At 40.0% G+C, this 24640-nt stretch overlaps 2 protein-coding genes across 2 annotated transcripts in view; both read right to left on the bottom strand.

Annotated features, from left to right (window-relative positions):
* LOC127569494 (uncharacterized) overlaps positions 1-24640 on the bottom strand; it is a 534065-nt gene that overhangs the window by 46390 nt on the left and 463035 nt on the right. The window lies entirely within an intron of this gene.
* Positions 1589-23462, bottom strand: zpld1a (zona pellucida-like domain containing 1a). The gene is made up of 10 exons (XM_052014207.1): positions 23357-23462; positions 21839-22059; positions 20334-20515; positions 20157-20229; positions 17812-17909; positions 17645-17725; positions 14943-15114; positions 5979-6093; positions 4032-4061; positions 1589-1761 (listed from the first exon to the last, which is right to left on the bottom strand). The coding sequence occupies exons 1-10, from the start codon at positions 23460-23462 to the stop codon at positions 1589-1591; spliced, it is 1251 nt and encodes a 416-aa protein (XP_051870167.1).

Consider the following 24640-nt stretch of genomic DNA (forward strand, 5'->3'; position numbering starts at 1 on the left):
AGCTTCCCCATTTCCAATGTGCTGGCAAATAATTTGTGCCTAGTTGTGTATTTCCTCTGATTGTGACCATGTTTCACCAGCAGTTTCCGTTTTACTTATTTAAGCATGGATATATGTGGGATAGAAATCTGCCCTGGACTGTGGTGCAGAGCAGGTGGCCAGATTTACAATTGGCTCTTTTTGTTTGTACTTCCTTAGTGATAAATGTTACTGCTGTTGAAGAGTAAAATATACAGGAAAATAAATGCAATTCATGTTATTTACATGTTCTATGTCATTATAATTACCAAAACACTATTTAGAAAACTCTGTGACTTGGTGGCATGTTATTGTAGCATTGATAGAATCTTTCAGACAACTGAAAGAAACAAAACATGTATAATATGCATATTAACAATAGTTCAAACTACACAGTGTAAATCACAACATAGAAAATGTTGCCAACAAACTGGATAATACTATGTGTTCTTCGCAAGTTGGGTTTAACCCAACCAAAATTGTTGGGGTTAATTTTCCTTCAAATCTGTTGGTGTTAAAAGGCCCGGATAAATTCACTTCTGGTAGTCTGTGGGCATGGCTCAAAGCACAAAATTCCCCTCAATCTGGCACAAAAATAGCAAAATTCACTCAAAAAGAGTCATTGTTGTGTGCTTAGGAAAGTTGCACTAATCCAAAGAGGAATGTCTTTCGAGACTTGGGAATGCATGATTTCAAAACTAGGGCCCTGCACTGGAAAATGATTCACTCATCCTGTGTGTTGGCATTCCTCTGCTTGTTGAGTTCAGTCACAGAAGCCTCTAAATATCGTGAGTTTGTGACAGATTCTCAATTTCCATTCTCCCTTCTATTTTTAAGTTTAATGTGTAGTTGGATTCATCTACAAAGAAAGGCTTACATCATGCCAATACTACTATCATTTCATATTTTCATATTTCATAGTGATCGAGGAAGCATTGAGTCTATGCTGTCACTCAGATTCCCCATTCCCAATGTGCTGGCAAATAATCTGTGCCCGGTTTTGTATTCAGTCCCATTCACCCCCTTATTTCCCTGTAACCTATTCCTCTCACATGCCCATCAACTCCACTGTGATTCTCCCACTATCCACCTATACTTTACAGTAGCCAATTAAACTACCAGTCTTTGGGATGTGGGAGGAAACCAGAGCACCCAGGGAAAACCCGGACAGTCACAGGGACAATGTGCAAATTCCACACAGACAGCACCAGGGGTCAGGTCAGGATCGAGCCCGGGTTGCTGGAGCTGTGAGACAGCAGCACATTTTATATTTAGATCTATATGCTCTTTCCATCCTCTCCCAACCCAGCTCATGCCCAAGAAATAAGAGACTTACTTCAAAATATCGCTGAAGATTTTTTTAGGAAACATGTTCTTTTCTGATACTGTTGTATGGTAGGAAATGTAAATAAAATTACAAAAACTTCTAAAGGGCCAGTGCTAGATTCTTTGTGATGAAGAACAAAGGCCTATTCTATATTCTCAGTGAAAAGGAAATCTCATAAATTCTTGCCCTATAATATCATCTGCATTATGTAGATAAAGGAACAGTGGACTTTTTTCAGGCAGGTTAATTAAAAGCAGGATTTCTGATTCCAGTTAAAGCACTATTGTTTTTCAGCTTCCTATTAAGGATGACAGAGGTGGTAAAAAAGGAAATGGTCATCACACCAAGAATAACAATTCCAGAAACTAATGCACTTGACACAGAGTTGAAATGAAAGGCAGATTTTCCCATGTATCCTAAAAAGAAAACATAAAATAAGTCAGACTTATTTTTCAAAACATTTGCTTTTCTAATGATAAAGTAAATTGTGATATTTAAACTAGGATTCCACTTTGGTTTTACAAATGTTATTTTAAGGCCATGCTGCTGTTTGTTTCAAGCTTTGTGGCTTACATTTGACTTGGAGGGAGATGTAAAGTATGACTAAGAGACATTATAATTGTGCACTGGAATAAAAAGGTCTTGCATCTATTTGGAAAAGTTAGGTTAAAGTAAGAGGACTAAATTTCTCATGCTTGTCTGTCCTGAAAATTTATTGTCAGACACATTGTGAGTGTCAGACACAAAACTGCTTGAATCATCTCCTGCAAGTGATTGCTTCAAATTATCCCATCATTTGTGCCTTTCATGCCTACAAATTCATATTCCGTCGTTTGCACTCAATGCATTACCTTATCCACCCCCATTTAAATACATCTTTACAATTCGCCTCAAAACTCCTAATGGTAGCAACCTCCAACATGTTATTTCTCCCTAAGTAAATAAATTTCTGTTGATTTCCTTACTGACTTTCTGATTATCTTGTACTGATGTCCTTTAGTTTTTCTTTCTGTGTCTGTCTCTCTCTCGCCCTCTCTCTCTCTCTCTCTCTCACACACACACACACACACACACACACACACACACACACACACACACACACACACACACACACACACACACACACACACACACACACACACACACACACACACACACACACACAGCTTTTGCCCAGTGATGTAACTAATAGTTTGTATATTTATACTCCTAGATTGCTTTGCTGCTTTACTGCTTTCTTTTAAATGTTTTGGCCTCCTTAATTTCTTGCCAGAAGGATGTTATAAAATTAATCAGTTCCACTAATCTATGATTAAATTGAGCTTTATTTCCATTTTACATTTTATTTAATGCCTTCTTGTAGTTTGTTGCCCTCTTCCTCAGTTTTAAAGATCCCTTGCATTTTGGTGTCATCTGTAAATTTATAAATTGCAGTTTTGATTCTGAAGTCTTAATGTAAGCTGTGAACAACAGTAGCACCAACAATGATCCTTTTGGAATCCCATCTTCCATCTTCTGACTCTCTAAGTAACTATGATTAACCTCTCCTGTTTCTTGTCTTTCAACTCTCTGTACCACTAATGTTCTTTAGCCCATACGTTAAGTGCTACATTAACAAAAGCCTTTTGGAATAGATAAATTACATTTACTAAATTGCCCTCACCTACCATCTCTGTTAGAAATTCATTCCTGCCATTGGCATTAAACATGCAATAAGCTAGAAATTCACCTGAGCGATAAGTGCATCATATTGTCGTATCATCACTTTGCAATTCATTCATTTGAGGTCAATAGAATGAATCCTAGAGGCAGAGTACAACTTGCTAATCAGTCTGTGTGGTATGATTAGTGTTACTGACTGGGGATAAGATTTCTCTTCTCATTTGCTTCCATTTCTTACGCTCAGCACCACGAGCACAGGGTGTGGATGGATCTATCAGGGAAATAGGTTCTCTGGTATATTTTTCATTGATTTTCTCTGTTTTAAATGTTAGGTACCAAGTAGCCATATTAGCTTACTATTCTCATATGTCTGTGGGAGATCAGGAATGTCTTTGTTGCAGCCCAGGCCAGTGTGAGCTTACAGAAGTAACAACAGAAATACTTTTTTAATGATTCTATTTATGCAGGCCATACTGAGATTGCCGATATTGTGCACAGGTCAGCCTCAAAATTTGATTACAACCAAGTTCCAGGAATTGAAACCTGATAAAAATTTGGCTTCAAAACATTAATGTTCTCATAAAAATCAAAACAAAAACATAGATGCTTTAAGTCTGAAATGAGAACAGAAAGTGCTAGAAATACTCAGCAGGTCAGCTGTGGAAAGACAGTTAACATTTCACGTCAAAGATGAAAAGACTTCAGCCCAAAATGTTAATTAGGTTTCTCTTTCCACAGATACCGCCTGACCTGCTGGGTGTTTCCAGCATTATCTGTTTTCATTATTAATGTTCTCATGGTTGGCAGGTCTACAGGGGTCAGGAGGACATCACTGTGCAAGGAGCTGCTTCATCACTTTCCCTCACTCATCCCAGTAATACTGCTCACCACCCCCCTGCAACATCCACCCTCACCCTACCTCCAGGATATCTGCAAAAAGAGTATTAATTTCTAGCCAGAAATTCACCTCAAAATACTGCAATTTGACAATGTCCCTCAGCCAAAAAAATGCAATAGGACTTACCAACTTGTGATTTGTTTGCTGTTGTGTCATCTGTTAGTAATAAAAAAATCATTCAATATCAAAACTAAACACTTATGATATTTAAAGATCTATGCAACAGTTAAAGGGGGATATGAGGGCAGCTAACTTAAATGGAAGTGAAGGCCACATGGTTGCAGACTCCAGGGAATAGATTTTTACTCAAAAAGTGCAAAGTGCTATTTATTTGTCCAGATCTGATAATATATATTAAAATACATGCCAAATTTTTGTAATGAGTGTAATCTTACATAAGAACATGTGTATTATTTTCTGGTAATTTTATAACTCCAGATTGAGACATCCATTGTGATACTGCATCTCAGTAACCAATCACCTATTATTGTTCTCTGCAAACTCATCTCTTTAGCCATGGAGTCAAGTCAACCCAAAACAATGTGGAACATTTTCCACAAAGAGGCAAAACTAAAAGCATTCTTTTGAACTTGATGGCATAATGGATAAATAAGCCGTCTTTTTACTAGGTTTAATTCAAGCAAAAATGTTTTGTTTAAAGTTTCTTCTCTCTGTTGATCATGAGGATTTTATATAAAATGCCAGGGCAATGTCAGTAATATCCCTGTAAAGCCCAACGGTGGAGCACAACCTCACAGTAATTCCTCAGTATTTACTCTAAGGAATCCACTTGAATAACTTGCGCCAGAAGACCTGGTGCAGGGAGCTCTCTTCCATTCAGTTCAATGAAAAATGGCTGTAAGGTGTTCAGGTAAATGGTAGTAATTTTAGAGTTTCTGTTAATTTAATTTATTTGGATGTTTTTAAGGGCTTTTAAGTATTTTAGTTTTTTATGTTCATAGTATTTTAACAGCCTTAGATTTTCATTGCTTTGGAATATTTTTGAATGTGTCAGAAACATTCAAAGCAGGCTTAATGCAATGGAATGTTTGACAGTTGGTTAATCCAGGAAGCCTGTTTAGGCCAGCTGTCAATATTTTATCATTAGCTTTGTCAACAGAGCTTGCTCTGCCTCTCCACACCATGTGATAGGATTCATTTGTAGAAGGCCCTGCCACAACGTGGGGTCCGCATGCCGAGGTTTAGGCTGTTTTCATCCAGGTAACTCTCACTGGGGGATGTGAGGAAGATAAATAGGAACTCGGTCTGGAGATAAGTGGTGATTTACAGGTGGGTGGGTTACAGATGACTGCAATATCTGGGCCATTATGAGTTTACTGTGGAATGTTGCCTGAGCTGTCACCAGTCAATCAGATTAACAATAAATAAATGCCTGATATGGGAATTGCAAAGCACTGTGAACTTTTGTGGGGCAGAGAAGAATTTTTAATAGGGAACATATTTTGTTAACTTTATTTATCGACCAGGAAATGATTTATGGTCATGGTCATAAACTTTCATTTTTGTCTTGCATGAATGAGAAGGAAGCTTTTAATACATGAGATTCTTCAATTTGATTATTTAAGAAGAAATGCAGTCGTTTGCCTAGTTCACACAGGTCCTGAGTGCTTGTTAGAGCACACTGCCATTTCTCAATGGCTGTCAGGGAGGAACTTCTTGCAAAAAGCCCATAGCAGGTCTTTGGATGAATGTAAGAAAATAATTGCTGTGTCATTTGTTTGCTGCTGACTGCAGAATCTTACTATTAGAATATACAAACATTACTGAGAAACGAGTAGCACAATGTGAAATAACATTGATTAAACATCTCCAAAGAGCATAATTCCAAAGCCATTTAGGTAGAAAAGCAGATCCAGTAGGTACTTAATATCTAAAGTAACTAACGTGGTCTTTTGCATAAAAAATATCATGTAAGTGTTCAGTTATTATTATTATTATTGTCAGCAGGAATTTCCTGATTTGCTTCACAAGTTATAATTGCCTGGGAATCTGAACTTGCCCTAATGCTCCCTAACATTTGTTTGCTGTCAAGCTATAGCTGGTGAACCTTACCACTTTCACTCCTGGTGATAATAGGCCCCGCAGTAATTACTGCATTCCCTGTGGAACTGCGAGGGATTGTGGTAGTAACTTCCATTAAATCTCTTCGCTTCCTTTTGTAACAATTCTGTTAATTGAAATCAAAAATAATTTAATTAATTAGATGTTTTGCATACTTTCCAATATCATTAATCAGTTATTCATGTTCCATATTTCAACCTACATTCAGAAATAATTGAGGGTAACAGTGACTGAATAGGAAATAGAAAACAAGACTAGAAGATGAACGAAGCTATCTTGGCAATGAACAGCTGAGTCATTGTTCATTGCTGCAAATGCATGAATGGAATATGTCTGGAGCAGAGTTTTAAGTTTGCTGAAAATGCTTGCACGTCATGGTACTCTGCTTCTGCTCCGATGCTCACCAATTTTGTGACATTAGCACAGGGTTCAAGTCAGCAGACAAACCAATTTTTTAATTGATTTGGTATGACCTTTGATGTATAATTGCAATGCTTGACATCACTGAAAAATATCACATTTTTCTGGTTCACCTTTTGTATCTCAGGTTGTCTGACCTTGCGTCAGACCTGGGAGATGATATATATTTTGGGGAATGTAGTTAGATTCTGACAGCCAAACTGTACGTTAAATTGATTAGATGTCCCAGATATGCAAGTCACTTTGGTGATGCCTGTTAACTTATCCGACAGTTACTATTCACCAGAGCCAAGTTCTCACAAAACCACGTATTTCTTTCAAAGCCTCTCATGCCAACGGGGAAATTTTAAAGCCCAAAAATAGGAGTGCTTGAATTGGATTGGAGGTTATAGATTTAAAGATCTGAAACCTGGAATGCACTCCACTTGGACCCCATCATTTCCTGTTGAAGAAAAGGCAGGATGAGTCTGTCATAGTAACATACAGTATGGAATATGGCCCCCTGGCCAACGATGTCCATGACAGCTATCAGTACCTTTCTATACTGATCCCATTTTCCTGCATTTGGTCTGTAACCTTCCATGCCATAACATTTCAAGTGTACATCTAAATACTTCTTATATGTTGTGAGTTTACTTGTCTCCACTATCACCTGTGTTTTAGATTTCAATCACCTGACAGGTGAAAAAATTCTTCCTCAAATCCCCTCTAAATTTATCCTGTACCTTAAATGTATGCCTAATAATTATAGATTCCTCTGTTATAGGGGAAAGTTTCTCAGTATCAACTCTATATATGTCATTCATAATTTTGTATGCTTCTGCTATGAGGAAAACAAACTTGGCTATCAAATCTCTTCTCCTTATCTAAATATTCCATCCGAGGCAACATCCTGCTGAATCTCTTCTGTCCTATCTCCAGGGCAACCACATCCTTCCAATAGTCTAGCAATCAGAATTGCACATAATATTCCTGTTGTAGCCTAATGAATGTTTTATAAAATTGTACCATAACCTCCTTGATCATATATTGTATACCCCATCTAAGAAGGCAAGTATCCCTCAAGCCTCCTTAACCACTTTATCTGCCTATATTGCTGCCTTCAGGGATCCTTGGACATGTGCAACAAGGTCCCTCTATTTCTTAGTAATTTCCAGTTTTAGTAGTTGTCCCAAATGCATCAACTCAAACTTATCAGGATTAAATTCTATCTGCCAATTCTTTGCCCATATTAATGACTCATCAATATCATTCTGTGGCTGAAGGCTGCCTTCCTCACTTTCAACAACACCACCGATCATTGTGTTATTTGCAAACTTCTTAATCATACCTCTTATATTCACAACCAAATTGGTAATGCATGTAACAGTATGGATTCCAGTACCAATCCCTGTCATTAGGGATAGGACATATACATTAAGTGGTAGAACACAAATGAATATTGATTAAAAGAGGGATCTCAGTTGACGACAATATTTGCATCTCCTCTGGCCATGGGAGTGATGCCGGAGGATTGGAGGATGGTAAATGTTGTTCCCTTGTTCAAGAAAGGTGCTAAGGATAATCCTGGGAATTATAGACCAGTGAGTCTTACGTCAGTGGTAGGCAAGCTATTGGTGAGAATTCTTAGGGACAGGATTTACGAGTATTTGGAGAAGCATAGTCTTATTAGAGATAGTCAGCATGGCTTTGTGAGGGGCAGGTTGTGCCTCACGAGCCTAATTGAGTTTTTCGAGGAGGTGATAACACAAATTGATGAAGGTAGAGTGGTGAATGTGGTGTATATATGGACTTCAGTAAAGCGTTTGACAAGGTTCCCCATGGTAGACTCATCTAGGAAGTCATGAGGCATGGGATCCATGGAGACTTGGCTGCGTGGATTTGGAATTGGCTTGCCCACAGAAGGCAGGGGGTGGTAGCAGATGGAGTGTATTCTGCCTGGAGGTTGGTGACTAGTGGTATTCCACAGGGATTTGTTCTGGGACCCCTGCTTTTTGTGATTTTTATGAATGACTTGGATGAGGAAGTGGAGGGATGGGTTAGTAAGTTTGCAGATGACACGAAGGTTGGAGGTGTTGTGGATAGTGTAGAAGGTTGTCGTAGGTTACAACGGGATATAAACAGGATGTAGGGTTGGGCAGGGAATTGGCAGACAGAGTTCAGTCTGGAAAAGTTGAAGTGATACACTTTGGAAGAACAAACTTGAAGGTGGAATACAAGGTTAATGGCAGGATTCTTAGCTGTGTGGAGAAACAGAGGGATCCCTCAATGTTGCTGCATAAATTGATAGGGTGGTTAAGAAGGCGTACGGTGTGCTGGCCTTCATTAGTTGGGGGATTGAGTTCAAGAACTGTGAGGTAATGTTGCAGCTCTATAAAACTCTGGTTAGACCACACTTGGAGTATTGTGTTCAGTTCTGGTCACCTCATTATAGGAAGGATGTGGAAGCTTTAGAGAGGTGCAGAGGAGATTTACCAGGATGCTGCCTGGATTACACAACGTGTCTTATGAGGAAAGGATGAGCGAGCTAGGGCTTTTCTCTTTGGAGCGACACAGGACGAGAAGTGACTTGATAGAGTGTATAAGATTATGAAGGGCATAGATAGAGTGGACAGCCAGTACATTTTCCCCAGGGCAGCAATGGCCATTACCAGAGGACATCAGTTTAAGGTCAAAGGAGGAAAGTTCAGGGGAGATTTCAGAGGTAGGTTTTTTACACAGAGAGTGGTGGGTGCCTGGAACACACTGCCAGGGGTGCTGGTAGAGTATGATATAATAGAGACTCTTAGATCGGTGTATGGATGTAAGTAAAATGGAAGGTAAGATAAGATAAGGTAAGGTAAGATATCTTTATTAGTTAAGTGTACATCAAAGCACACAGTGAAATGCATCTTCTGCTTAGAGTGTTCTGGGGGCAGCCTGCAAGTGTTGCTACGCTTCCAGCGCCAACATAGCATGCCCACTACTTCCTAACCCATACGTCTTTGGAATGTGGGAGGAAACCGGAGCACCCGGAGGAAACCCATGCAGTCACGGGGAGAATGTACAAACTCCTTACAGACAGCGGCGGAAATTGAACCCAGGTCGCTGGCGCTGTAAAGTGTTACGCTAACCGCGCTGTTATGGGCTGAGTAGGATGGAAGGGTTAGATTAATCATGGAGTAGGTTTATATAGGTCGGCATAACATCATGGGCCGAAGAACCCGGACTGTGCTGTACTGTTCTATGTTCAGGGTTCATGCCTATAGATCCTTAAAAATGGCAACAAAGGTAGATAGGGTGGTGAAGAAGGCAAATGGCATGCTTGCCTTAATAGATCGGGGCATAAAATATAAAAGTTGGGAGGTCACATTGTAACTTTACAAAACACTCAATAGGCTGCATTTGGAGTATTGTGTGCAGTTCTGGTCACCACACTATAGGAAGGACCTGGTACCACTGGAGAGAGTTATAAAATTATAAGAGGCACAGACGGTGGAGACAGAATCATTTTTCCCCTGGAGGGCTATCAAAAACAAGAGGGCATAGGTTTAAGGTGAGAGGAAGCTGCTATAAAGGAGATCTGAGGGGATAGCTTTTAAAGCAGAGTAGTTAATATTGGAATTGGAATTGGTTTATTATCATCACATGTACCAAGGTACAGTGAAAATCTTGTCTTACATACTGTTCATACAGATCAATTCATTACACAGTGCATCGAGGTAGTACAAAGTAAAACAATAATAGAATGCAGAATAAAGTGTAACAGCTACAGAGAAAGTGCAGTGCAAGGTCATAACGAGGTAGATTGTGAGGTCAAGTGTCCATCTTATCGTACTAGGGAACCATTCAATGGTCTTATAGCAGCAGGATAGAAGTTGTCCTTGAGCCTGGTGATACGTGCTTTCAAGCTTTTGCACCTTCTGCCTGATGGGAGAGGGGAGAAGAGAGAATGTCTGGGGTGGATGGGGTCTTTTATTATGCCGGCTGCTTTACCGAGGCAATGAGAGGTATAGACGGAGGGGAGGCTGGTTTCCGTGATGTGCTGAGCTGTGTCCACAACTCTCTTCAGTTTCTTGTGGTCACAGGACAGCAGTTGCCATACCAAGCTGTGATGCATCCAGATAGGATGCTTTCTATGGTGCATTGATAAAAATTGGTGAGAGTTGACAGGGACTTGCCAAATTTCTTCAGCCTCCTGAGGAAGTAGAGGTGCTGGTGAGCTTTCTAGGCCATGGCATCTATGTGGTTGGACCATGACAGGCTATTGGTGATGTTCATTCCTAGGAACTTGAAGCTGTCAATCCTCTTGACCTCAGCACCGTTGATGTAGACAGAAGCATGTGCAACGCACCCCCCCCCCCCCCTCCTGAAGTCAATGACCAACTGTTTTGTTTTGTTGACATTGAGGGAAAGGTTGTTGTAATGACACCATGTCACTAAGCTCCCTATCTCCTTCCTGTACTCTGACTTGTCGTTATTCGAGATACAGCTCACTACGGTGGTATCATTTGCAAACTTGTAGATGGAGTTAGAGCAGAATCTGGCCACACAGTCATGAGTGTATAGGGAGTTGAGTAGGGGGCTGAGGATGCAACCTTGTGGGGCACCATTGTTGAGCATAATCGTGGCAGAGGCATTGCTGCCTATCCTTACTGACTGAGGGCTGTTGGTCAGGAAGTCAAGGATCCAGTTGCAAAGGGAGATGTTGTGTCCCAGGTCCTGGAGTTTAGTGATGAGTTTGCTTGGAACTATAGTATTGAAGGCAGAGCTGAAGTCAATAAACAATAGTCTGACATAGGTGTCTTTACTGTCCAGATGCTCCAGAGCTGAGTGTAGGGCCAGGGAGATGGCATCTGCTGTTAACTGTTTCGCTGGTAGGTGAATTGCAGTGGATTGAGGTTGTCTGGGAGGCTGGAGTTGATGTGTGCCATGACCAGCCTCCTGAAGCACTTCATGATGTTGTATGTCTGAGCTGCCGGGCAGTAGTCATTGAGGCACATTACCTTGTTTTTCTAAGGTACCAGGATGATAGTGGTCTCCTTAACGCAGGTGGGAACCTCAGATTGAAGTAGGGAGAGGTTAAAAATATCTGCAAATACCCTCGCCAGTTGAACTGCACAGAATCTAAGAACAAAGCCAGGGACTCCATCCGGGCCTGATGCTTTCTGCAGGTTCACTCTCCAGAAGACTGATCTTACATCTCCAACGGTGACTGTGGGTTCAGGTGCATTGGAGGCTGTCGGGGCAGGTGGTGACATTCTGAGCCCCTTCTGTTCAAAACGTGCATAGAATGCCTTAAGCTCATAGGGGAGGGATGCGCTGTTGTCAGTGATGCTGCCTGACTTCGTTTTGTAGCCTATTATAGCATGTAAGCCCTGCCACAACTGACGACTGGTCTGGGACTCAATTTTGGACTGATATTGTCTCTTGGCATCTCTGATAGATTTAAAGAGGTTGTATCTCGATTTCTTGTAAAGTCATGTGATTTGAATGCTGCAGTCCTAGACTTCAGAAGGGAGTGGATCTCCCGGTTCATCCATGGTTTCTCATTTGGGAACATCCGGATTGTCCCCTCTGGTACACAGTCCTCAACACACTTGCTGATAAAGTCCATGATGGTGGTGACATACTCATCTAGGCTGGCAGCTGAGTCTTTGAACGTGAACCAGGCTACCAACTCAAAGCAGTCGTGTCGAAGCTCATATGTTTCCTCAGACCAGCACTGCACGACTCTCTGTCCTGGTTCCTCCTGTTTCAGTTTCTGTTTGTATGCAGGGAGGAGGAGCACAGCCTGGTGGTCTGATTTACCAAAGTGTAGGCGGGGGGTGGCTCTGGAACGTGCTGCCAGAGGAGGTGGTGGAATCAGATACAATCACTTTATTTAAGAGATATTTAGACAGGCACTTGAATAGGCAAGGCATAGACCGATACGGACCTAATGCAGGCAAATGGGATTGGTGCAGATGGATGTGGTGGGCCAAAGGGACTGTTTCTGTGCTGTAGGCCTATATGATTATAAGATCACTGGTTACAGGCTTTCAGTCACAAAAACAAGTCTTGACCATCACTCTCTGTCTCCTAACACCAAGTCAATTTCAGATACAATTTCTCAAATTGCATGGATTCCATGGGATCTTACCTTTTGGACTGGTCTCCCATGTAGGACCTTGTCAAAAGGCCTCATCTAAATCAACCACACTACTCCCATTGACACAGTTAGTCACCTCTTTGAAAAATTTAATCACATGTCTCAGACAGGATCTTCCCTTAACAAAGTCCTGCTGATTATTCCTGTCCCCATCTTTCCAAGTGTACTGTAGATCAATCCCATCGCTCAAAAGTTTTTTCCAATAATGTCCCTCTAATTAATGTTAGATGTCTATGCACAACCAATGAACTCTTGAGAGACAGGCCAGATGCTGAAATCTTTTGAGAAGGATGGTGGGCTTTGTTTTAACTATGTTTTTACTCTTAAACCACACTCTCCATGTTTCCTGGAACTTGGGAAACTTGATGAATAACAATAGGGTGAAAAGGTCTGAATCTATAAAGTAATGGCCTTTACAGCATTATTGTCAAACCAGGAGGACACAGAATGTTTCCTCCCAGGTGAAAAAGCTACCCTGTAAAACAGCCTGTGATCTGGCTGCCTCCATCTGCCCTACCAGTGATTGGGCAAACTGTTACCTACCATCCCATTGACCTTTACCAGATTCTGTCATCTCACCCTTCAGCCTCACACCTCCAGGTACATGAATAGGGAAGGTTTAGAGGGATATAAGCCAAACATGGGCAAATGGGACTAGCTTTGATGGGCATCTTGGTTGGCATGGACTGGTTGGGCTGACGGGCCTGTTCCCATGCTATATGACTACAAATATCACCTTGACTTAGACTCATAGAGTCTTACAGCATGGAAACAGGCCCTTCGGCCCAACCCGTCCATGCTGACTGTGTTGCCCAGTGAGCTAGTCCCATCTGCCCGCATTTGGCCCATAGCCCTCTAAACTCCTCCTATCCATGTACTTATCTAGATGGCTTTTAAATGTTGCTAATGAGCCTGCCTTCTTGTAGTCATCAAGTGATTCGCTAGTTCCCAATTGCTTATGCACGGTATATGCCTCCCTCGTTTTCTTAACCAGAGCCTCAATATCTTTCGTCAGCCAGGGTTCCCTAAACCTGCCAGCCTTTCCCTTCACCCTAACAGGAACGTGAAGGCCCTGAACTCTTGACATCTCACTTTTAAAGGCCTCGCACTTGGCAGATGCTCCTTTCCCTGCAAAAAATCTCACCCAATCAACCACTACAAGATTCTGCCTTATGGCTCCAAAATTTGCTCTGCTCCGGTTTAGGACCTTCACCGGCTGCATCCTTCTCCATAACTATTTTAAAACTAATAGAGTTATGGTCACTTGACCCAAAGTGCTCGCCGACAGACTCTTCCACCACTTGCCCCACCTCATTCCCCAGGAGGAGGTCCAGTGTTGAACCCTCCCTGGTAGGTCCCTCTGTATATTGACTAAGGAAGTTTTATATTGACCCAGTCAATATTAGTGAAGTTAAGTTAGGGACTTGGAGCATCATCGCATTCCACCTCAACCATAATCCCATTCTGAGGCTCACAGTTTATCCACTGGCCCAGCAACTCCACCCATGAGAGCTGTCCTTCTCCCCCACCACGCCCCCCGCACACCCACCCCCCCAACCCCAGCAGGGCCCAGTGACCACAATCTTCACTTGGCTCCTTCCTCTGCTGTGGCCTTCTGTCACAGGTTTTCCCACCCCCTGACCCCCTGAAGTGGGGGAGGCTGAAGGGCAACCTGACAGAACCATACAAAATTATGAGGGGGATAGATAGGGTAGATAGTAAGAATCATTTCCCATTGTGGGTGTGCCTAAGACATATCAGCATACTGTAGATGAGATGAAAGAGTTTTAAGAGGGGATGTGAGGGGTAATTTTTTTCACACATGCTTAGAATCTGGAATGCACTGCCTGAGGAGGTCATGGAGACAGATACTTCCACAACACTTAAGAAGCATCTAGACAAGCACTTGAATGGCCAAGGTATAGAAGGCTATGGAGCAAATGCAGGTAAATGGGATTAGTATGGATGGGTGCAATGGAAGATCCTGTTTCTGTGCTGTACAAATCTACGACTCTATGACTCAAAGGTAGCCTCTGTGGGAGGAGAACATGAGGAGTCAAGTGCTGGAGCACAGTTGGAAAATCCAGGCCACTTGGATTAGTGATAAAGGGTTAATTGATCCACAGGGCTTGAAGTGAGGTAGAATATCAGCATCAGAGTTTTAATTAACTGACATATAGAGGGTGGAGTATGTAAGGACGGCAGGAATAACTGAGCTGGAAATGATAAAAGGTGTGAATAAAAATAACATAGAAGTGGGATATGTTATGGGCATGGAGAATGGCAGTCTTTGTGAAGTTGGACATTTACATCAGATTACACAATAAAACAGTAACATAGTATTAACTATTTGACATTGTGCTCTCAAAGACTTGCTGCACATGAATTTAAATGATACCACTTACTGGTGTCAAGAATGGACAGTCATCTGACTTGCAAAGCTTTGTTACACAGTGCAAGAACACTGGAGACATCTTCTGGTTCTTATGTTTCACAAAACGAAAAACTTCAAATGAGAATCTGCCCATCTGACTCCTACCATTTTCTATAATTGTAGTCTGTGGATCCTTGGTACAGCTTTTCTCAACAAAAAAAAAGAAGTTAGCATTTGTGATAAACTTGGCTTAAATTTGAACTGATTTACATTGCTTTACATTACATTACAACCAACCTTGAGACAAATGAATGAATTATCTGAGAACATATTGAAGATGCAGAAAAAAAAGCAAACCTTTCCTTTAATTTTCCACTCGTGAATAGAGAGGTGCCCATATTTGGATATTTAGTCCAGTTTAACCTGTCAAATCCATGCCAATCTAAAATGTCCTGAGAATGAAGCTGCATTAAAAAGTCAGTTGAGGTGACTAGCTGAAATCATCCTTAACAAGGGACTGCCATTAAATTCATTGCTAGAAAGCTCATTGTTGGACAATTTAAGCATCTTTCACTGGTTTGAATGATACAGTAGGCTGTCTTTTTGCAATTAAATGTTCAGAATTTAATTACATGTTTTCTACGAGCTTCCTTTAAATGTAAAATGGAAAATTAGAGTTAACCTGAAGGTGTGTAAAAACCTATGCTAAGCATGTAAATTTATGAAGTTCACCCTGCGCTGATGGATTTTTCAGTTACCAATCACACTCTGGCTCAATTTCTCGTTATTAAATTTACATTTTAGAAAAAGTATCAACTCGGATTGTAGGGAAGGTCAGAATTTTCCCAAACAGGTATGCTAATATTTATATTTAATGAGATATAATGTAATTTCTGGATTAGAGTAGGACTTTGGAATCTGATTTTAGAGTGGTTAAAACTGAATCATTAATAAAATAGTTTGTTGGCCTCCATAAACAGTCCTAGGATTACCAAAAGAGCAAATGAGGGAATGAATACGCAGTTAGATAGATAGATAGATAGATTTAGAGTAATGAATACATGGATAGAGACATACAGAGAGACGGGCAAAAAGAGAGATGCAGATAGATGAAAATAACAACAGAGAGTCAGACAAAAAATAGGGAGAGAAAGAGTGAGAGCTGATGGAGAAAGATGTTGTTAGCTAGAGAGAGATGGATGGATGGACAGACAGATACTCAATTCCTAGGGTGCACAAACTGTGCTAGGTTGCAATGGGAAGATATGATGGAACAGGAGGACCATAATGCAATGGGGCTACAATGGGAAAATATGTTAATATGGTAGGGCCATAGTGCCTATAATTCAGGTTCTGACCTGCATTTACCAGAGTATATTTTCAACCTTAGTTTGAAGATTCATGGTATGTGGCAGATAGTTTCCACAGAAAACTGAGTAAACATGGCAGGCATTATTTCCACCCAACCTCCTAGTTTCTTTAGTAGGATAAGGTTAGATGCATTCAGCATGGCAGATATTTCATGGACTCTGAATTTGAGAAATTTGATTCTTTGATTTTGATAGATTAAATGAATCATTTTAGCATTGGCAATTTGTAAAAACTAGGGAGCTACGAGGATCCATGCTTGGACCTCAACAATTTATGATCTATATCAATGACTTAGATGAGCATAATGTATTCAAGTTTGCCAATGATACAAAGCTGAAATAGTTAGGTCAGCAATTAATAGTTAGCTCTTATTAAAAGGTGGTTGGGGAGTAAGTGTGTTAACATTGCTGCAATTATATATGGATTCAATGAGACTCTGCTTGAGATATGGTGTGCACTTTTGGTCTTTTCCGCTAAGGATCAATATTTTTGCCTGAAGGTGGGTGAAGAGATGTCAAATGAGGAGAAATTGAGTAAAAATCAGTCTATATTCTTCCGAGTTTACACATTAAGTGGTGATTTCATTGAAATATATAATATTTAGATGGTTTGACAAGTTAAATTTCCCTTGGCTAAGGAGTCTAAAACTGAAGGGTCATAATCACATGATGAGGGCAATGTGTCAGGTAGAGGCTAGACCGTCTGTACAGGAAAATGAATTGAGCCAACAGATAGCATTTCCACCCCAACTCTTGGTCACAGCCATTTTGAGAAACTTCTTCACTCAGGTGGTTAAGATTCTTTGAAATTCGCTCCCTCAAGGAACTGTGGATGTTCAGCCACAATGTATGTTGAAGTTTTGGATTGGCAGATTTTTTGCCAAGGGTGGAATAAGGGATATGGGGATGTGTTGGTAAAATGGATATGGTAGAAGATCTTCCATGAAAATATTGACTTTTGAAATAGGTCCACTCCTGCTTGTATTTCTTCTTGTTTTCTTACCGTAAAAACATAGAACAATGCCACAATTAATTGCAATTAAACCCTGCTCTTTCACCATAGCCTTTCAAATATATTTCTACTAAATCTATTTGCATACCCTTTCAGGCACTACATACACAGTCAACACTTATTATATATTAAAAAAAATCATGTCATCCCTGTTTGTTTTCATAAATCACCTCCCATCTATGCCCTCAGGTTACCACCCTGCCAACACAAGAAACAGTCACCCCTTACTCCATAAGAAACATTAATGATAATGAACATGTCACTTAAGTATCCTGTAGAGATCCCCTGCTCTGCGGAGAACAATCCAACCCAGTCTCTCCACCCACAGATCAAAGTAAGAAACCCACGCACCTGAAGAAAAGATCATATCTATGTTCATCATTTGGATTACCAGAAGGAGTGGTGTAACAATAATCCATGAAGACGTGCCATCTGCAAAGGCAACACAATATTTTTTATCTTGAAATATCTATCACACAGATAATGAATCAAATTAAGTATGAAAATCAAGTTGTTACCTTCCATCGAGATTTGTAGCTTTCACAGCTGCATACACCTTGGTCTTTAAGGGCAACCCCACAGTTGGTATCACTAGAGGGAGGTTGTAGGCTGAATCCTGGAGAAACAAGTTCGTATAAAATTCTCAGTAGTTAATTTGCTGAATAAATGGATTCCTTCTCTTTCTATTATGTAATGCATTGTTTTGCGATGGGAATGTGCAAGAAGCCAGTAAGAAACTGTAACATTCAGTCATTTTTTTCCCTGTAGCATGTAATTATGGTCCCGAATATTCTGCTTAATCTCATGTGGCAAAACTCTGCATAGAAATTGTAATGAGTTATGCATAGAAGTCAGGTGAGAGGTTGCGATTTGTGCAGTTCCCTTGACAGTGATATTTTGATGCAATTAAGGCACTTTAGAATAGTCCTTGCAAGAGGAAACTTGTACTAAGACCTTTCTTTTGTCAGTTGCTGGCTCTACAGAGAGTGAAGGTCATGGTGGAAGTGTGCTTGGGGAAGAGAGAAGGGTGGGGTGGTGGTGGGGGAGAGCATCCCAGGAAGAAAGTGGGTTGCTATGGAGAGTGGATTTCACAAGAATGTCATGCTACACTGCAAAATTTCTTGGATGCAATTGAAAAATCAAATCAAACACCAGAACATGATTCCAAGTTGAGATCTGGGCTATTGCCCCCATAGATCAAACCCCCTCTTTCCCACCCATAACTCAACAGCATTGGATCCAAAATGTCCCATGATGCATTTATTGGCTCTCTTGATACCTAACTAGTGTGGATACCAACCAAAATGATCACAAATAAGCAGTGATCCATATTTAATTTTGATGTGATTCATTTTACTTCTTAGTTAGTTTTCACCTAATATCTAAAAGTCTTTTCTTTACATGTCTGTATGTTTATAAGTATCTTATATTCATGATCAGTTGATGGTAATCATGTTCTACCACAAATTAATCTGAGCACTGGAAAATAGCCTTTGCTGCAATGATAGCTCTGCATTTTTTTCTTTGTATTCCTCTATGCCGTCCAGATTTAGGAATTTTTCTAAACCTCGTAGGCTTACTCTTCGGGCTCTGCTCAATTTCTTCTCAACTAAGCTCTGCTCTTCTTACCTTGGCCTCTTTCAAAAACAATCCCATTGATTTGATTTCCTCTCTTATCCAACTTTGCTCATACCTCAGCCTCCATTCCTTTGACCTCCCAACTCATTGCTAATTTGTAATCCTTCCTGATATGAATAACCTACTCAAAGCCCTCCTAATTGTATGGACCATGGTCCCTCTAACCCTCTAGTTTCTCTCTTACCCTTGCATTTTGCAAGACTCTGTATGTTCCATTATTGGATCTCCTGCAGCTTAGATATCTGGTCAAGGTTCAGTCCAGATTTCCAACCCAGGCTAAACTGTCGAATCCTTCCTACCTTCTATTCCATCCCCTTGATCTCTGATGCTGGACCATTACATTCTGACCTATCCCTGGTCTACTTTGGCAGCCTTTCCACATAGTTCTTAATACAGATTTTAAATATGATTCTTTCCATCTGTCTCAAGCTTAAAAAATGGGGAATTCATTGAAGCAACATGTCAGAGGTTATTTCAGTGATGACAGCAAACACCAAGGAAAGGGGAAATGGAAAACACATACATGAGTCGGGAGACTGAGCCACTGAGAAGTTGTGGTGTCAAATACAGACAGGAGTAACAGAATTGGTGGAGGGGGAGGGAGATAGAGCAAACTGAGAATGAAAACCCAAAGATCTGTTGTGTGGCATATACAGCAAGGGTGACACACTTGTACAATTTTTATCTATTATTAGTCTCTGTATGATCAGCGCATTAAAGTATAAATCTTCTCAGAGATGGTGAGCTTCCAATACAGACATGTGAAATTCTTTTATATAATGTACTGAACAACACTGATTTAATGAATTTATAGAAGCACAAAGTCAGGATTATGGGGATAAAATTGTGCCTCTGATCGGCGAGATAGACAAAAGGAAGTCACGATGAACATACATTTCACAATGCAACACTCCCTCAGTAATGCACTGGATTGTAAATCAAGTTAGAAGTAAGGCTGAATTGGCACAATGTAAAATTCTATCACAAGGTAAATTGATACCTCATCATTTAGGGAATGCGAGTCTTTAAATATTTAAGATTGATGAACTTTTGTCAGAAATGGGAAAAAGGTTTGGAATTGGAATTGCTTTGGAATTATTTCTTCTCAGCAATTTTGCACATTTCAGAATGTGTAGCCTCAAAATAACAAGAAGTATGGTTCAATTGGCCATTGCTACTACATTAATGAGTAAATCTATCTAAAAGAAGATGCTGACAAACTTACATTGTACAGGAGTAAGCTCAAAGTACTGATAAATGTACCATTGCTGTCTTTCACTGATATCGCTGCAGATGATCTAAAAGTAATATTTTAGAAGTACTTTAAAACTGAGCAGGAATATTTGTCAGGTAGTAAACAAAAACATGCCGAAATATTTTTCTCTTTAAAATTTAAACCTACGAAGCAAGTTGAGTGTTGTTGATAAGATACTCCAGTGGATAGCTACAGCTGTACTTATACAGCAGTCCTGGCAGGTAACTAATAATGGTTGGTGGGTCAGGAGTATCAATATAACCTGAAATGTTCCCAAATTGCACCATTGAAATATTGCCTAATGCATTAACTCCTTGAGCAGCAGATACCTATAAAAGAAAAAAAAGACAAATTTTATTGACTTTACAACTCAAAATAAGAGGCACATGTAATATACATTTCATTAAGGGGGAAGCTAGAAGAGAGCTAGATGTGTCAGCTTACTTGTCACGCACTGGGGTAAAATTTGTTTTGTGTTGAAACCACGTTTTGATCATAAAATGGATGCAATAATGATAAATTTAGCAATGGGTTAGCCTGTTCCCAACCCACATATAAGGACTGGCCACTGTTAAATACATTAATTCAATTTTTCAGTGTGTTGAACATTTATTAATGAAGAGCCAAATGCCTGCTGAACTATCCCTTTGGGAAATTGTTCTCCCATGAGTGGAGCAGGAGCTCAATCGTTGCAACTTAATGGGGTGCACCTTCACTACGGTTTCTTGCTTCCCCATCGCACCACACCTCCACCAACCTTAACACATGGCATTCCTTCCCAACCCAGATGACAAATGGGCAAGTTCCTAGTCAAAGCAGGGTAGGAATCACCAGTTAGTCCAATTAATGAGGCCCAAAGCCAAGTTTTAGGTTGGGGTTTCCTGATTTGGGTTTTTATTCCTACTGCTTAATCTGTTTCCCAAGAGAGGAGCAGCCTTTGAGCTATGCATGTGAAGGCAGCACGGTGCTGCATGTGGTAGAGCCGCTGCCTGACCGTGCCAGAGATCCTAGTTCAATGCTGATCTCGGGTGTTGTCTGTGTGGAGTTTGCATGTTCCCCCTTGTCCTCTAGTTTCCTCCCACAGCCCAAAGATGTGTGGGTTGGTGGGTTAATTAGTCACTGTAAATTTCCTGAGTCTATGGTTGCATGGTAGAATCTGGGGGGAGTTGATGAGAAAATGAGAAGAATCAGAAAAATGGGATTAGTGTAGGATTAGTGTAAATGGGTACCTGATAGTCGACACGGACTCAGTAGGCCGAAAGGCCTGTTTCTGGGCTCTATCTCTTTATGACTCGTTCACTCCCTGATGTGACCTATACTTGAGAGAATATCAGTGCAATTCCAGATTTAGCTGGGAATGACAGCGTCAGTGACATATGGCATTTTCTCCAGTTTTTCAAAGCAAATGAACCACTGCTTCAAAATGAGACTTCAAAGTCCAGGCAGAAAAGAACCCCATCAACTTTGAGTGACATTTCAGACATGCTGTATAATTAGATTGAGGCTTTTTGCACAGGATCATCTATGGAAAACATATGATGTTTACATAGATGACAAATTTATAACTATTTGTAGCATTTCTATGTAAATACAGTATGAAAGATCAGTCTATAACATTTTATATACAAAAGAGAAAGGAGAGTTAATCTTACCACTAAGTTATTTCCACAGACTTCTAATGTACTGAGGTTGATGGTAAAAATAACAACTGTGGGAAAGGTACTGTTATTAATAAAACCCCTGCAATGTGCATTGCCATGTCTACCATTTAATGCTAAATCTGTTTCTGAATAGCCAGAGAATAGTACTGGACAAAAATTGATCTTGATTGTTATGGTCTGCACTCCACAAAAGACAAGGATATCCTTTTCACCTGTCGGTAAAAAACATTAAATTAATTCAAATATATTCTAATCAGAGAAGTTCAGTATATTGGCTGAGTTTAAACATTACTGTTTCATCCTACTGAAGTTTAATTTCCTTTTGTTGACATTGACAGTTACTTACCTGCGACACATAGAACATATATAAAGAAGGGAAATTCATTGAAGTGGTTAGATGGTAAGCATATTCTTTAGACTCCAATGATCAAATGCACTTTGCAATACAGACTCATTTATATCCCTTAGTGACGCATAAGGATCAATGATAAAATTCAAAAGGTTTCAAATCCATTAAGTGGATAATTCAAAGAATGGTAATTGGATTTGATATAGATAAATGCAAGGTTATTTGATTTGAAGCAGAAAATATGAAAAATGTAACTGCAATATGATTCCATTGACAAGGCTGGAAAGGTTGAGACTTTGCCCTTATTTATCTACAATGTCCAGTCAACATGAAGATGTTGTCAGCGTTATTAATTAGGGGAAGATTGCCTCTTGTTATTAGGTATTGGTAACATAATAAATATTGTGGAAATGTTTGTTAGAACGCAGTTTCTGTGCTCTTTTTGAACATTTTAGTGATTTTATGAAAAATAACTAATCTGGGAAATATTCTAGCTACATCACCAATGCAGACAAATCAAAAGCAATTTTTCCTTGGATGTAGATATCAAGTTCAGGAATATTTGACTACATCAAATCAAGTCTTTTTTAATGCTGTGCAAATCGTTGTAGAGTACTCTGCCCACAATTGGTCTGCTGATAATAGTTCAGAGTATTAGCATAGCATGAGACTCCGGTCTTCGTGATTTGGTGTGAAATGGTTGCAAATGAACTGGTAGCGTTTTAGATTTCAATAATGTAAGGTAATTTTTGGAAAGTGAGAGGGATGAAAAACCTGCTGTTGGCACATAATCAGTCCTTTTACACTATTGTACAAAGACACAATCTATCACACTACTGTCAGGAGAAAGGCTGAGAAGCTGGAGTCAGAGGTGGGGGATGGCGGTAGGGGTGGGTGGGGGCTAAGGTGGTAAACAACAGAGCCATAGTTAAACCTGTCACGAGTGAGCAACTGAGGGTCTAAAAGATGAGACCAATATGCAAGTGCACACCTACCATCCTGAATTCAGAGTGATCTAAATTGATGGCTTGCTTCAGACAAAGTATTTATTCTTGGGGAAGATTGTTGAATAAAATCTATGACTCTGAGAACAGTATTTTCAAATCACAATTTGGCATTAAAAGGTTTAAATACTTTATAAACATTTTATTTAATCTTACCAGGGAACCTGCTGTGCAGATTAGCATCACAATTGTAGCCATTGAATTGTGTATCCACTGAATTTATCTTAATAGCTAATAGCAGCAGGATGCAGAGCTGTTCCATCGCAAGGCTGTCGGAAAGAAGTGGACAAGATGTGCAAGTGTCACCATAATTTATAGTGGAAAAAATACTCTACTTCTGTGGTACTGCTCTCGATATAGTTTTTGATAATTAAAACAAGGATTGTCACTTACTGGTTTGTGCTGTGTTCATCCTCAAGGTGTATCCAAACCTGACTGAAGTTGTCATACAAGGCTAAGAATTCCATGAATTGTTATGTCGCACGAACTAATCGCATGCTCATCTGGAGTAATTTCAATTCTGTTCTAAACTGAACTGTCCTGATCACTTGCTGTTTCCAGTTGTGTTCCCAACAAGATACCATAGTAATAATGCAAATTGCAAGTATAGGCACAGTTACATTTGGTAAATAAGCTGTTGTATTACAGGTGAAATGAGTGACTTTGTTCCACTGACCACAGAGCAGCACCTATCCTATTTCTATTTCGGAGACCAGCTGAGAGTAGATAATGTAAGGACTTGCATTTCATAATGCCTGAAATCTGTTCAGAATATCTCAAAATACATGAACTCCTGGAGCTCCTCATTTTATAAAATGTATTCATTGTTAAGTGGACAAATGTTAATGTGCTGCGACATCCCTCAGCAGTGATGATATAAATGGCCAGATAATCTTTTAGTGCTGGTTGATAAATAAATGTTGGTCAGATCCCTGGGAGAATTCCTCTGCTCTTCTTTCAGGGGCTATATTGAGAGGTAGATGGTCTCTGGATAGGTCATCACATCTGAAAGATGGTTCTTCCAAAACTGCACTATTTCTTTTCAACTATACTGAGTTGTTTACGTGGTTTATGTACTCTAGTCTCCAGAGTGTATCTTGTACCTGCAACCTTCTTATCAGCGAGAGAACTTCTACTGAACCAAGGCTGATTCACCTGGTGGGCCATTAGTTCAGCACTTAACAGTGGTGGATCAAAAGGAATATCAGAGAGCTTTGCAAAATAAAACAACTTCTGTGTTTTGCCAATATAGCTGTACTGACCTGTGCTAAACTATTCAGGAGTCAAACAGGATTGGTGCTTCAGGATACTCAGATTAACTAGCTGTTTATGTTCTGTCCTCTGCACAATGACCTGCAAACACACTCAGTGGCAGTGAAAATCACCACAATCCTAATTGACAATATACTGGTCAAAAGCTTGTGTAAACTAGTTTGCAAT

This window comes from Pristis pectinata, chromosome 4 (genome assembly GCF_009764475.1).
Source record: "Pristis pectinata isolate sPriPec2 chromosome 4, sPriPec2.1.pri, whole genome shotgun sequence".
NCBI lineage: Eukaryota > Metazoa > Chordata > Chondrichthyes > Rhinopristiformes > Pristidae > Pristis > Pristis pectinata.